General features: G+C 54.4%; 1 protein-coding gene across 2 annotated transcripts in view; it reads right to left on the bottom strand.

Moving 5' to 3' along the window:
- Nucleotides 1-15,285, bottom strand: part of CDK18 (cyclin dependent kinase 18) — a 36,271-nt gene that overhangs the window by 10,538 nt on the left and 10,448 nt on the right. For both annotated transcript variants that reach the window (XM_086861633.1, XM_086861634.1), the window contains exons 2-4: nt 7,627-7,781; nt 1,318-1,466; nt 359-484 (exon numbers count right to left, since the gene is read on the bottom strand). In XM_086861633.1, coding sequence (XP_086717759.1) covers nt 359-484; nt 1,318-1,466; nt 7,627-7,750 — 399 coding nt within the window. In that variant the 5' untranslated portion in view covers nt 7,751-7,781. The remainder of the gene's footprint in view (nt 1-358; nt 485-1,317; nt 1,467-7,626; nt 7,782-15,285) is intronic.

Genomic DNA, 15,285 nt, shown 5'->3' with positions numbered 1-15,285 from the left:
TGGCAGGGACTTGTGCAGAGCCAGGAATTCCCCCTGAGCCTCCTTTTCTCCAGGCTGAGCCTTCCCAGCTCCCTCAGGATTCTCCAAACCCTTCCCAGCTCCCTCAGGATTCTCCAAACCCTTCCCAGCTCCCTCAGGATTCTCCAAACCCTTCCCAGCTCCCTCAGGATTCTCCAAACCCTTCCCAGCTCCCTCAGGATTCTCCAAACCCTTCCCAGCTCCCTCAGCTCCTCCCCGGGTGCCTCTGGGGATGTGCGGGAGGGGCTGGGGACGGGCAGGGATGTGAGGGGACCCCGGTGACAGCCGGGTGGGGACCCGGGGGGTGGTGGCACTGTCCCCTCCGCTCGCTGCCACTTACGAGGGAGGCGCGGCGGGACATCCTGCTCAGGGGCTTGGGGAGCTCCAGGCTCTCCATCTGCAGCTTCTGCAGGAACTCGGGGGGCAGCCGGATGTCCATGGGCAGCGAGAGGCGCTTGCTGACGTCCTGCAGCGAGGGGACAGGGGAGAGCTCTGTCCCTCTGTCCCCCTGTCCCCCTGTCCCTCTGTCCCCCTGTCCCTCTGTCCCCCTGTCCCCCTGTCCCTCTGTCCCTCTGTCCCCCTGTCCCCCTCTCCCTCTGTCCCCCTGTCCCTCTGTCCCTCTGTCCCCCTGTCCCCCTGTCCCCCTGTCCCTCTGTCCCTCTGTCCCCCTGTCCCCCTGTCCCCCTGTCCCTCTGTCCCCCTGTCCCCCTGTCCCCCTGTCCCTCTGTCCCCCTGTCCCTCTGTCCCTCTGTCCCCCTGTCCCTCTGTCCCCCTGTCCCCCTGTCCCTCTGTCCCCCTGTCCCTCTGTCCCTCTGTCCCCCTGTCCCCCTGTCCCTCTGTCCCTCTGTCCCTCTGTCCCCCTGTCCCTCTGTCCCCCTGTCCCTCTGTCCCTCTGTCCCTCTGTCCCCCTGTCCCTCTGTCCCTCTGTCCCTCTGTCCCCCTGTCCCTCTGTCCCCCTGTCCCCCTGTCCCTCTGTCCCTCTGTCCCTCTGTCCCCCTGTCCCTCTGTCCCCCTGTCCCTCTGTCCCTCTGTCCCTCTGTCCCCCTGTCCCTCTGTCCCTCTGTCCCTCTGTCCCCCTGTCCCTCTGTCCCCCTGTCCCCCTGTCCCTCTGTCCCCCTGTCCCTCTGTCCCCCTGTCCCCCTGTCCCTCTGTCCCTCTGTCCGAGTCCGCACTGACGGCTGGCTCACAGGGAGAGGGAAGGGGGTGCTGGCACTCGCGGAGTGTCACCAGAGCGGGTCCCCGCGCACGGGGAGGTGACAGCCAGAGGTCCCCAGCCCCCCGGAGCCCCCCGGCACTTGCCTCCATGGAGAAGCGGCGCTGGCCGTGGTTGCGGTAGCGCACGGCGGGCACCGGGGAGCGGCGCTGCCCCTCCGGGGGGGACGCGGGGCTCCCGCCCGCTGCCCCGTCCCTGCCCAGCTGTGCCAGCTGCAGCTGCCCCTGAGCCACATCTGGGGACAAAAGGAAAGCAGAGCGAGCTGCTGGAGCGGGGCAGCAGCCAGCAGGGGTGAGGGAGGGGAAGGGATGCTCTGGGGACATGGGAATCTCCTCTTCCGTCTCGATATCCAGTTTCGATATCTCAGTTCCTGCGTTTCTCTCCAGATTCCTGCCAAAGCCACCAGGGGTGGGCAGGGGGGACAGAAATCCCAAATCCCGCCCCAGAGCTCTGCCCCCTGCACGGGATTTCCCAGCGATGAGGATTTGCCTTCCCATCTTTGTCTTCCCAAAGGTTTTGGGTGAAGCAACACTTCAGGAACACCGAGGTGCCCGTCCCTGGCTCCGGGTCCCTCTGAGCTGGGAAGGGAAAGAGGAAGGGAAAGGGAGGGAAAAGGGGAAAAGGGGGAATGGGGGGAAAGGGGGAATGGGGGGAAAGAGGGGAAAAAGGGGAAAAGGGGAAAAGGGAAAAGGAAAAGGGGGAAAAGGGGAAAAGGGGGAAAGGGGAAAAGGGGGAAAGGAAAAGGGGAAAAGGGGGAATGGGGGGAAAGAGAGGAAAAGGGAAAAGGGGAAAAGGGGAAAAGGGGAAAAGGGGAAAAGGGGAAAAGGGGAAAAGGAAAAAGGGGAAAAGGGGAAAAGGGAAAAGGAAAAAGGGGAAAAGGGGAAAAGGGGAAAAAGAAAAGGGGAAAAGGGGAAAAGGGGAAAAGGAAAAAGGGGAAAAGGGGAAAAGGGGAAAAAGAAAAGGGGGAAAGGGGAAAAGGGGAAAAGGGGAAAAGGGGGAATGCGGGAAAGACAGAATGGGGGAAAAGGGGCAAAAGGGGGAAAGGGGGAATGGGGGAAAGGAGGAAAAGAGGAGGAATGGGGGAAAGGGGAAAGGGGGAATGGGGGCCCTTCCTTGAGGAGTTCACCCATACAGGGATCTAGGCTGTCCCGGGAACCGCCACAACCACCAGGAATCCGGGTGTTTTCCTCCCGGGATGTCTCGGTTTCTCGGAAGGAGTTTGGGATTAAAGTCACTCGTTGGAAAATGAAGCGCTCCTGTGCCAGCCCCTGCCCCCAGCCAGGCACAGAGAGAGGGACTGGAGCTCCCCCGAGCACCAAAGCAGCTCAGGAAAACAACTCCTCCCCTGGGAGCCCGGCTGTGAAACCTCGGCGGGCTCAAGGAGCCGCGGGAGGAGCAGGAAATGAGAACGAAGGGAACCCTTGAGCTCCTTCTGGTTTGAGGTTTGCACTTGGAGCTCCTCACTCTGTGATCACCAGCGGGGACATCCCTGAACCCCGGGGACATCCCGGCACTCCGGGGACATCCCTGAACCCCGGGGACATCCCTGAACCCCGGGGACATCCCGGCACTCCGGGGACATTGGGGCACTCTGGGGACATTGGGGCACTCCGGGGACATTCCCGCATTCTGGGGACATTCCCTCACTCCGGGGATATTCACGCACCCCGGGGACATCCCTGAACCCCGGGGACATCCCTAAACCCCGGGGACATCCCGGCACTCCGGGGACATTCGGGCACTCCGGGGACATTCACGCACTTTGGGGACATTCCCGCACCCCGGGGACATTCCCGCACCCCGGGGACATCCCGGCACTCCGGGGACATTCCCTCACCCTGGGGACATCCCGGCACTCCGGGGACATTCCCTCACCCTGGGGACATTCCCTCACCCTGGGGACATCCCGGCACTCCGGGGACATTCCCTCACCCCGGGGACATCCCGGCACTCCGGGGACATCCCGCACTCGCAGCCAGCAGCCGCAGCTCCTTGCGGCCGAGGATTCCCCCGGGGAATCCACGGATGCTGATTCCAGCGGCTGCTCACGAGGAGGCAGCACCGAACCGGGCGCGCTGGGGGCGAGGATGAGGAGCTGGACGTGAAAAGGTCAAGCAGGACCAGCCTGTCCCTCCCCAGTGACCGCTCACTTCCTCCTCCCGGCTTTGCAGCCGTGCTCCAAAATCCCCCCAAAAAAGCCCCCAAATCCCCCCAAACCTCCCCGCAGACACCCCCAGAGCGAAGGGGAGCAGCGACCCGCCCCAGGCTGAGCCCTGCCCTGTCCCTGCCCTGTCCCCGGGGCTCCCAGCGACAATCCCGGATCCAGGGATGATCTCATGGCTGAGGAGCGGAGGGAGGGAGGGAGGGCTGGATTTTCACGGGGTGCTGAGCAGGGCCGGGACCTGGCCGCGCTTTGCTGGGCTGACGGATGAGAGGTGGCAGGCAAGTGACCTGGCAAAGGCTCTGGGGTGGTGCCAGGGGCACAGGGAGAGCGGAGCCGAGCGCTCCCCGTGCCCAGCCTGCACCTGACGGGGGGCTCAGCCCGTGCCAGGGGGATTGAGAGGGGCTGAAACAATGCCAGGGGTTTTGGGCACACGGGCAAAACCCCTCCTCTGCTCCCCGTCCCTTTCCCTCCATCTGTTTTTACAGCAGCGATCAGGAAACGTCCCCTGAGTTAACCACAGGTATGAAAAGAACGTGGATTAATTCAACCGGACCAAATCTTTTCAACTTCCTCGTTTCCCAGGCGAGGAAACCAGAGGCCATTTAAGGTCTGATGGAATGGAGCCCGGCTGACCCACTGGAAATGATATTTTGGGTGAATTTGTGCCGGTTCCCACAGGTGAAACAAACCCAAAGCTGGGGAAAAGAGAGCTCCAAACCAGCAGACTCTGCCCCAGCCCAACAGAGTCGGTGTCTTTGTCACATCAGATGTGAAATCAGAGGTGAATCGACAAGCTGGGCACAAAAAGGATGGGAAAAGCAGATAAAACAGCAGGAGCTGGCTGGGGGCTCAGTGTGAAGCTGTGGACTGGCAGGGAATCCTTTCCATGTGAATTCTCTGACACTCAGGGGAACGAGGCTGCTGCCATATCAAAGCTCCCAAAAGCCAGGCTGCAGACACAGGCAGGCCTTTTTATAAATATATTTAAACCCTGGCAAAACAAGCTTTGATCTCCCAAGGAAAAGGGCCAGGATTCTCCGCTGCCTGCCTGACTTGGAACTTTTAATTACTTTGCTGAGTGTGAGATCTCCTCTCCAGGCTCTGCTCCGCTCAGAGCTCGGCTTTTTCATCCTCCTTCCTCCCACTCATCATCATTTCTTCAGGGCCTGCTGCTCCCAAGGTCAGAGCTGACTCTGTTTTATCCCTTTCCAGCCACAGACACTGAATTTTGTCTGGTCTGGGAGGGCAGAGCAGGCTGGAGGTGTCTGGGGGCTGCTGCCCTCAGCTCTTATCAGGGCCACCAAACCCTGATCCATCTGAAAAAAGGGACTCAGGTTCCACCAAGGTGACATTGCTGGTGACAGGATGTGTCCAGGCTGGAAAGCTGTTTGATTTTCCAGCCTGAGAAATAAAAAAAAAAAAAGGAAAACAAAACAAAAAGAAAGTTGTTTTTCCTCCTTTTATCAGCATCTGTGGGGGTGAGGTCATGAGAATGACGGGAGTTATGAGAATGAGGGGATGGGAGGATGGAGCTGAGGATTTCTCACAAAAACACCACAGATGGGGCAGGTTTGTCCCCTTCTTGTCCCCTCCCAGCTCTGGAGCAGCCTGGGCTGAGGGAAGTGTCCCTTCCCAGGGCTGGGGTGGAATGGGAGGAGCTCTGGGGTCTCTCCCAACCCAAACCATTCCCTGATTTTGTGATCCTTGAGGAGGCCCGGCCTCTTCCTGCTCCCCAAGGATGGGCCCAGGCGCTCACAGCCAGCAAAATGTGGGATTTGCAGCCTGGGAATGCTGTGAAAAGGGATTTCTGAGGCTGGAGGGAAAACCAGCTCCAGGAAATTCCCTGAGGAAATTCCAGAGGAGAGGAAAGGAGCCGAGGTGTCGATCCCTGCTGATCCAGGATGGGCTCTGGAGCACAAGGAGAGCCCAGGGACAGCCCCAGAGATCCCGACAGGGAGGGAAATCCAGCAGCAAAGCTGTTTTATGTTTTATGTGGCCGTGGCTGCAGGCTCAGCTCTGCTCCCCTCAGCTGGAGCAAAGCCTCTTTTCCCCTCCACACTTGGGTTCTCCAGCTGGAAAACGGGGACCAAGCCCTTGGAGAGATCCCAAACTCGGCTCCAAACCCAGCACAGACCAGGAGAGGCCAGCCTGGTGCACACCTCGAGGCACGGAGCCATCCTGGCTTTGCTCCTGCTCTCTCCTGGCTACCTCAGCACCAAACCCAGGAGCCCAGCGTGGGCTGGAGGACCCTGCTCGCCCTTTTTGCCAAAGGAAAAGCCGTGAGAGACGTCTCAGTAAAGCAGAGCAGGATGGAAATCACCTCTGGGGCTGGCAGGGAGGAGATGAGAGCCCGGATCCCACATCCCACAGCAAGGCAACAGCAGGAGCAGCGCCCTCAGCCTCACCCCATTCCATCCCCACGGCTCCTGCACGGCTAATTAAGAGCTCAGTGCTAATTACAGGGGTGCGGGTGTGCGGGAGAGGGGCTGGATCCCCCCGGGGATGCTCCTCGGGAGGAAGAGGAGCCCGGGGAGCTGCGGGAGGGAGGGAAGGTGGCTCGGGGTGAGGTCACAGCATCCCTGGAGCAGCTGGGCTGGCACTGCCGGGCTCTCCCCACCGGTGCCAGGCGGTGCCAGCCCCAGCCCAGCTCCCACCCATGGCAGGAGGGAAGGGGCCAGGCTGCGGCACAGCTGGCAGGAGGTGGAACTTTTCCTCTAAAAATTATTTTCTTTTCCTTTTTCTCCGATTCTGCTGCGCTTCTTCTGTGTTTTCTTTCTCCCCCTGGATTTCTCCTCTGAGCTCAGCTCCTTTGGGATCCTCCCTCGTGGGGAGTCTTGCTTATCCCAGTTCTCTGGATTTGAAGAAAACTCCTGATCTCATTAGAATCTCATTTCTTTTTGTGTTTATTGGAGGGTCATCACAAAACCTGGCAGGTCTCTCCAGACTTTCTGCACAAGTTTAAATCACTGGCTCATTTCTTTCTGATGGTACAACAAGGCCTTGTGGCTCACTTTTGAAAGCACAAAATGGCCTCAAACAACACAGTTCTTTTATCTTTATACTCATTCTTACCCAATTAACAATAGACATGTAAAATTATATTGTATTATTGTATTATATTGTATTATATTATATGTAAATTATATTTTAGTGACCCATCACCTGTGTGCTGCACTGTGACATTTTCTGTCCAATCACTCACTACTACCCAAAAACCTCTAGGAGAACACGAAGAAAAAGGAAAAGAAACAACATTCTAAATCCTCCATCTTGTCTCCAGTTTTCTAAACTATTTTAAACTCTAAACTTTAACTTTTTTACCCAACGACTGAAGAAAACTCTCTAATTTACACACTCACGCTTTTAGCTTTTCTATCTGGCTGTAACAGTTGTTTCCATGGATCACGGTGAGAACGTGGATTTCATGTTGTGTGGAATTCAGTGTTCTCCTGGATCCCAGAGCCCAGGAGCGAGGGTGTGAGTGTGTAAATCAGAGCCCAGGAGCGAGGGTGTGAGTGTGTAAATCAGAGCCCAGGAGCGAGGGTGTGAGTGTGTAAATCAGAGCCCAGCTCCAGGAGCGAGGGTGTGAGTGTGTAAATCAGAGCCCAGCTCCAGAGCGAGGGTGTGAGTGTGTAAATCAGAGCCCAGCTCCAGGAGCGAGGGCGCACACTCAGTGTCTCAGGCACCGCGGGATGGCCGCGCTTCACCCCGGGATGAGCCAGCCCGACCCAGCCCGGCTTGCCCGAGCACGGCCGGCTCGGCTGGGCTGCTCCCAGCCCGGAGCTGCCCCAACCTGCTCTGGGGGCTCAGGCAGGCCTTTAACCCTCAATCTCCCCTGGATGTCAAAAACCAAGCGGCAGAGAGGAGCAAAGGCTGGTCTGGGACAGAGAAGAGCCACTTTGGCTTGGGGGAACGTCCTGGAGCCCCCCGAGGGGTCACCCCCTCTTTTGGGGAAGCAGGAGGAGATCCCACACATTCCCCTTCTCCACCTTAACCACAGCTCCCGTTTTTGGGCAAATTCCTTTCCCTCCCATCAGGCTTTCCTCGGGCGAGGATAAATCTCTCCTCGGCTTTAATGACGAGGTGTTATCCACCCCCACGGGCAGGGAATGGGGAGAGCAACACGCAACAAGGAGCAGACGCTTTCCACACACCCCGAGAACGGCTGGGGAGAGGCTTTCACCCACCCCAGATGGCCCTGAGCCACCCCAGGGACCCAGGGGCTCCTCACCTTCGTTCCTCTGGTTGTTGAGCTGGTTGAACTGCTCGGTGAACTCCGTCAGCGACTCCTCGATGGTCTCCGTGCGCGGCACCGAGAGCGAGAACCTCCTCTTGAAGTTTTTCATCTTGTTCATCTTCCCTCGCGCTGCCAGGGGTGGCAGAGCCCTGTGGGGAAAGGGCCAGCGGGCTCAGAGGGCTGGGCAGCACCGGGATGGGCCCCCAGCCCCACAGCTCCAGCTCGTTGGGGTTGGCAGTGTCCTGACCTGAATTTCCACCCCACAGCTGCTGCTCTTTGGGGTTGGCACCATCCTGACCCGAATTTCCACCCCACAGCTCCAGCTCTTTGGGGTTGGCACCATCCTGACCCGAATTTCCACCCCACAGCTCCAGCTCTTTGGGGTTGGCACCATCCTGACCCGAATTTCCACCCCACAGCTGCTGCTCTTTGGGGCTGGCAGTGTCCTGACCTGAATTTGGGATCCCCCCAAATTCCAGCCCCAGGAGATGTTCTGAGCTCCCAGCTCCATCCCAGCTCCATCCCAGCTCCCAGCTCCATCCCAGCTCCATCCCAGCTCCATCCCAGCTCCATCCCAGCTCCATCCCAGCTCCATCCCAGCTCCATCCCAGGCTCCCGCTGACTCGTCCTGTTGGGCGTCAGAATCGCCTTAACCGCGATTAGATGTGATTAAAGATCTGATTAAAGCAATAAAACCCTGAAAGGAAGAAAACGCCCCAGGGGCACGGGGCGAGCGGGTTGGGGCTGAGCCATGGGAGCTCTCCCTGGATGCAGCTTCACCTTCCTGCTCTGGCTCTTCCCAGGCTCCGCAGGGATGGGATCAAGGTTTGATGGGATCAAGGCTGGAAGCGCTGCCTGTGCAGGGTTTGGGTTCCAGCCCTGCTGAAATTCCTCCTGCCCCACATGGATCCAGCACGGATCCAGCGCTCCCTGGATTTACAGACATGGAAATCCCAGAATCCCAGACCGGTTTGGGAATCATCTCATCCCAGGCAGGGACACCTTCCATTATCCCAGGTTTTTCCAGGCCCTGTCCAAGCTGGTCATGGACACTTCCAGGGATGGGACATCATCATCCCTCCCCAAACCAGCCACAGCTCTGCCCTTCCAGTCCCAGGCCTGAGGAACTTTGGGTCTGTCCCTCTCCTCTTCCCAATCCCAGGAATGTGGAGATGCTCCTCCTGCATCCCTCATCCTCTGGGCGGTCCCAGCTCCCCTCCAGGGGATTTTCCATGAACAGCCCTGGGTTTAACGCTGCCCTCACCTCCCCAAGCCCGTCTGAGGAGCGCAGTCACCCTTTGGTACCCAACAGGTCCCAAAACTTCCCGGGGATGTTTTATCCCACAGGGAGCGGCTCTTTCCCGCACATCCCGGACCCCTGGAGCAGCTCGGCCTCTTCCTCCTGGGTGTCCCCAGAGCCCCCCCAGGCCCATCAGCACCACCCAAGGGTGACGGCAGCATTCCAGACTGATGCGGCATTCCCGTCTCCAGGACAACGGCGGCTCCCTGCATCTGAAAGCTCAGCAGATTATCCGTCAGCGACGGAAAAACTCCGCTTGGGCTCCTGCCAGGCCACGGCACCCTGCAGCGGCTGGATCCCCTGAAAATCCCGGGAATTCACCTCAATCCCGGGAACTCCCCCGCCCAGCGCTCACCTTCCACGCCGCGGATTGCCGAGGCTGAAGGAGTCAGGGCTGGGGGGCTTTGCCGGGGGTGGGGAGGGAGGAGGGAGGGTTTTAGACACCTCCGCTCCAGCCTCAGACACTGGAATGTTTTCCCAGCACTGCAGGAACGTGCTTGGATGCAATAAAGAGGTGGCACCGGGGATGCTCTGGGCTCCAAAGGAGATTTAGGGATGTCTGGATGAAAGGAGAGAATTCCTGGTCCAGCCTGGCAGGGACTGGAATGGGATAATCAGGACTGGGAGGAATCCCACTGGGATCTCTGGGCTGAGCAATTCCTGCTCTGCCAACCCCCCCCACCCAGCCAATCCATAACCCCCCTTGACCAGGATCAATTCTGGATCAGGAAAGATGTAGGGAATGGGAAAGATGAATGAGGAAAATGAGAGGTGGTCTCTCCATCTCCCTTCCCCACCACCCCAAAAAGCTGAGGATGGCTTACAGGGAATCAGCAGCTCCACAAATCCCAGTCCTTCCCCCACCTCTCGCTTCCTACAGGAATGCCAGCAGCTCCAGGCTGCTAAATATAGACCTGGGAGAGGAGAGGAACTGGGATAGGGGTAAAAATATCCCCGGGATGGCTGCAGCCTCTCGTGCCATGCCCGAGCTGCTCCCTGCTCCTGCTCCCACATCCCTGGGCTCATTTTTCCAGCTACACCTGGACCTGCTCGGGATCTGCTGCTGGGGGTTGGTGTTAAAGCCTTGGTCAGCTGGGATTTATGGGATTGTCCTTATCCCCAGCCCCCGGCTCCTCCAGAGAGGAATTCTCCTTCCCCGGCAGGAATTCGCCCTGTCCCGTATGGATCCCAGCCCAAAGCTGGGATTTGCTGAATTCCTGGAAGAAAAATCACCCACAACCTTGCAGGGGGAGTGTAGGGGCAGGAAATGTGGGGTTCCAGGGGAATGGAGGGGCAGGAAATGTGGGGTTCTAGGGGGAGTGTAGGGTCAGGAAATGTGGGGTTCCAGGGGAATGGAGGGTCAGGAAATGTGGGGTTCCAGGGGAATGGAGGGTCAGGAAATGTGGGGTTCCAGGGGGAATGTAGGGGCAGGAAATGTGGGGTTCTAGGGGAATGTAGGGTCAGGAAATGTGGGGTTCTAGGGGGAGTGTAGGGTCAGGAAATGTGGGGTTCCAGGGGGAATGGAGGGTCAGGAAATGTGGGGTTCCAGGGGGAATGGAGGGGCAGGAAATGTGGGGTTCCAGGGGGAATGGAGGGGCAGGAAATGTGGGGTTCTAGGGGGAATGTAGGGGCAGGAAATGTGGGGTTCCAGGGGGAATGGAGGGGCAGGAAATGTGGGGTTCCAGGGGAATGGAGGGTCAGGAAATGTGGGGTTCCAGGGGGAATGGAGGGTCGGGCTGGGTAATGTCGGGTGCCCCACATCACCCCGGGCTTCCAGGAGCCTCACCCACCCTCCAGCCGCATTCCTTGCGGGAGAAAGACATTTCTTTTTACAGCTGCTTTCCCCGGGCACGGATCTCAAATTAAGAATTCCTGGCGACCACTTTTTGGTTTATTTAGTGGGATTTTGGGGGTTTTTTTTGGGTTTTTTTTTTCCCCCAGTGTCCTAAAGGAAGCGATGGCATTCATTGACTCTCGGGGGGCAAGTGACACTTGGTTAAGGAAAGCGGTGACATCACTTTTGGTTTTCCAGCCTGGCAGGAGTGGCAGCAATCCCAGCTCCATCCCAGCTCTCCCGGCCATGGGTAATTAACAGCAGGCAGGAACACGAAGGGAAGGAGCAGTTTCACACGGCAGTGAGGAATTCAGGCAAAAATGAAATCACCCGGCTTGGAACCCGGCCAAAAGCCAGGATTAAAGCCAGCAGGGTTTACTGGAACAGGGCAGGAGAGTAAATACCCGGCTAAAACACTTCAGAGAGCCCCAGAGCTGAATCCCAGCAGGAAAACTCCTCACGGGATCCAGACAAGGAGTTATCCATCATTTAAACACTGCCTTCCAGGCTGTGTCCAGAAATCACCTTCAGCATTCCTCAGGAATTGTTCCTGCAGGAATTCCGGCTGGGATTGGGTCTTTCCTGCATTTCTAGAGCTTTCCTGCTCTGGAATTCCTGAGGCAGGTGTTCTGGGCATCAGCAGAGTACGGAACTGCCCCCTCCCTCCTCCAGCAGGGTTTGGAAGCGGAGCTCCCCAGCGCTGATTATTACCTCTCAAAAATGATAAATTCTGATTTTTTCCTTAACATTTCACCAGACTCCTGCCCTCATTTCCCAGCCGAAAGAGAGGAAAGCTCAGAGGGAAAAGTTTCTTTCTTCTAACCCGTTCATTTTGTGTTTTTCATTAATCCCCAGAGAGATCAGCAGTTGTGTTTACAAGGCAAACTGAACAGCCCAATTCAGCACTTCACTCTCCTGCCTATTAGGTGGCATCGATTCCCTCCTGCCAGGCCGGGAGAAACGGGGGAATTCTGCTCCTCGTGGAGCTTTTATTTGCTCAGCAAACACGGCAACCCTGCGAGGCTGCGGGTGGCTCCAGGGAGCATGGAAATACGTGTTCCTCCTCACACGGGCTGGACACGGAGCCAGAGGCAGCAGAAACTCCCCAGCACAGCCCCAGGGCCCCCCGAGGTTCTCCCCAGGGAGAGGGAGCAGGGAAAAGCTGCATGAGATAGGAGAGATTCCAACCTCTCCGTGGGCAAACAGGAGCTCAGCACCCCTTGGATTCCTCCTCTGCTCCGGATTTCCTTTGTGGGACCACCCTGAGATCCTCGGGAATGTGTGGAGGGGGCTGGGGAGAGATTCCAGGCTGCTCTGGGGACTGGGAGGGAAACTGGTCAAAATCACAGCGGGGATGAGGCTGAATTTTCTGTGGCAGCTGGGAATTCTGCCAGGGACCAACCCTGACCACCAAAGGATGAATTGGGATAAATTGGGATAAATAATTGGGATAAATTGGGATAAATTGGGATAAATTGGGATAAGCCCTCCCTGGGGTCACCAACCTCCTCCATCCATCCTGCAGTGAGGAGCTGCAGAATCCTCTCAGGAAGAATTCCCAGAGCAGGAATTTCCCTTCCCGAGGGCTGAGTGACGAGGGGACACAGCAAAGCCACCTCTCCCCCTTCCACATTCACCTCAGGGCCTGACATCGCCCCTTCCCGGCCAAGATCCCGCAGGGAAGGGAGCACCATCCATCTCCAGCAGCCCTGGAGCGTTCCCATCATCCTGGGAATGATTGGGAAGAGAGCCTGGGATCCCCAATCCATCCCCACGCTGCAATTCCTGGCCCTGCCTTCCACGGGAAATGCAGAAATGTGATGAGGACACCTCTGTCCTCTCTTTGGGCTTGGGAGGAGGCTCAGGAGGACAAATGATCTCCCAGGAAATGCCCGAGGCTGGCTCCCACTCCTGGGAATGCCACGGGGATAAATCAGGAACGATGGCATCGCATCCTCCTCTCTCCATCTGAGTTTGAATTCCCCCGGGATGTGCGACCCTGGCTGGGCACGTCCAGGAGCTGGCACAGCGGCGCTCCCACCCCTTCCCCTGCAGAATTCCACCCGGGAATTCCTTCTGAGGAGACAGCAGCACAGGCAAAGCCACGTTCTGAGAGCCAGGAGCACACGGGGACAGCCTGGGGAAGGTGGATCCATGGAAAACTCCTTCACAGAGAGGTTGGCGGGAGCACGGAACGGATTGGGAGCGATCTTAAAGCTCACCCCATTCCCATGGGCATGGGAACACCTCCCACCATCCCAGGCTGCTCCAAGCTGCCCTTGGACACTTCCAGGGATGAGATTCCAACCTGTTCTCGGTGCAGGGATGGGAGGAAGGGCAGCTGGATGCACATTCCCACCCCGCTTTGGAGCTGACAAGGAGCCCAGTAATGGGAGCGCACAAAGGATCTTTGTTCTGCCCCGGGATATTTCGCCTTTCTCTGCTCCTGCTGAGCTCAGGGCAGCTCTGAGCAAGGCACCGCAATCCCAGCCTTTATTCCAGCAGCTCAGAACACTGGGAATTTATTCCCAAAGCTGGGAGAAGCCTTCAGCCTTCAGCTGCAACAACAGCGGGGCCACTGCTGGCCACCGTGGCCACCCCAGGGAGCTCAGGGCTCACATCGTCCCTGCCCTGCCAGCGCTTCCCTGCTCCCTTCAGCACCCCCAGCCTCGATTCCGAGGATTCAGATTAAATTATCTGGCTTTTATATTATATTATATTATATTATATTATATTATATTATATTATATTATATTATATTATATTATATTATATTATATTATATTATATTATATTTTATATTATTATAAATATTATTATATTTTATATTATATAATATTATTGGCTTTTTGCAAATATTATAATGGATGTTATAAGGTTAGAAAACTTTGTTGTGTTTTTAATTAATATAATTTAATTGATATAGTTTCGTCTATTTCTGTTGTTGATAAAAACTTTAAAAATGGTGGTATAATATAAATATAAATATAAATATAAATATAAATATAAATATAAATATAAATATAAATATAAATATAAATATAAATATAAATATAAATATAAATATAAATATAAATAAATATATAAATATATAAATATATAAATATATAAATATAAATATAAATATAAATATAAATATAAATATAAATATAAATATAAATATAAATATAAATATAAATATAAATATAAATATAAATATAAATATAAATATAAATATAAATATAAATATAAATATAAATATATATTGGGCTATAACATGATACCAAAGCACAAACTACTTTTTGTTTAGATTGAAAAGATAATCAGAGACCCCTCCCTGCATTATTAAGATCATCTTGTCCTCCAAGAGAAGAATTTATTACATCCTTATCGAAGGATATAAAACCCAGTGACACCAAGATTGATCTTGAAGGGGGGCAAGGTAAAAACTAAATAAAGGAATATAAAAAAACTTCAGAAGAATGTCTGAATATGTATGAGAATTTATGGATATGGAGTAGGGTTCTGTTTTTAAGGGATGATCTTTTGTTAGTGAGGTGAATGCAGAGACACACGGCCATATCTGTTAAAAATAAAATAAAAATATTTTATTTTTATCTCCTAATTGTCTTTCTATTAAACTTCTAAAATTCTATATAAAAACAATATGTGAACGTGTTTTTTCACATTATTAAGGTGTTCTCTCCTGGCTGAATGCAGAGACATCAGGCCAGATTTGTGTATTTTATTTTTATATCCTAATTGTCTTTCTATTAAACTTTTAAATTCTATATAAAAAAATATGTGAATCTGGTTTTTCACATCAGTAAGGTGTTCTCTCCTGGCTGAATGCAGAGACACCAGGCCATATCTGTATATTTTACTTTATTTTTATCTCCCAATTGTCTTTCTATAAAACTTTTAAATTCTATATAAAAAAAAATACGTGAACCTGTTTTTTCACATCAGTAAGGTGTTCTGTCTTGGCTGAATGCAGAGACACCAGGCCATATCTGTATATTTTATTTTCATATTCTAATTGTCTTTCTATTAAACTTTTAAATTCTATATAAAAAAATATGTGAATCTGGTTTTTCACATCAGTAAGGTGTTCTCTCCTGGCTGAATGCAGAGACATCAGGCCAGATCTGTGTATTTTACTTTATTTTTATCTCCTAATTGACTTTCTATTAAATTTTAAATTCTATATTAAAAACAATATGTGATCCTCGTTTTTCACACTACTAAGGTGTTCTCTCCTGGCTGAATGCAGAGACACCCTGAGTGTCCCAAAGCCCTGAGGAGCTGGAATATCAACTCAGTTCCTGAGGTTGAGCAGCAAAATCCAGCCTGGTCCTTGCTTTTTTGTGGAACTCAGCTGATTTTTGGGTAAAAATTAACCCACAATCCAAGGAAAACTGGCTCCAACCTTCCTGCTCCTCACGTGTCCTGGGCTGCCCTCCCTGGCAGGCACCCACGGAGGGTCTGGAGCACCCAAACACATCCAAGGAATTGCTCCTGGGTGAAATCCACACCCCGA

The sequence above is a fragment of the Cyanistes caeruleus genome, chromosome 24 (assembly GCF_971803275.1).
Source record: "Cyanistes caeruleus chromosome 24, bCyaCae1.hap1.1, whole genome shotgun sequence".
Classification (NCBI taxonomy): Eukaryota; Metazoa; Chordata; class Aves; order Passeriformes; family Paridae; genus Cyanistes; species Cyanistes caeruleus.
This window is presented reverse-complemented; position numbering and strand designations above follow the sequence as displayed.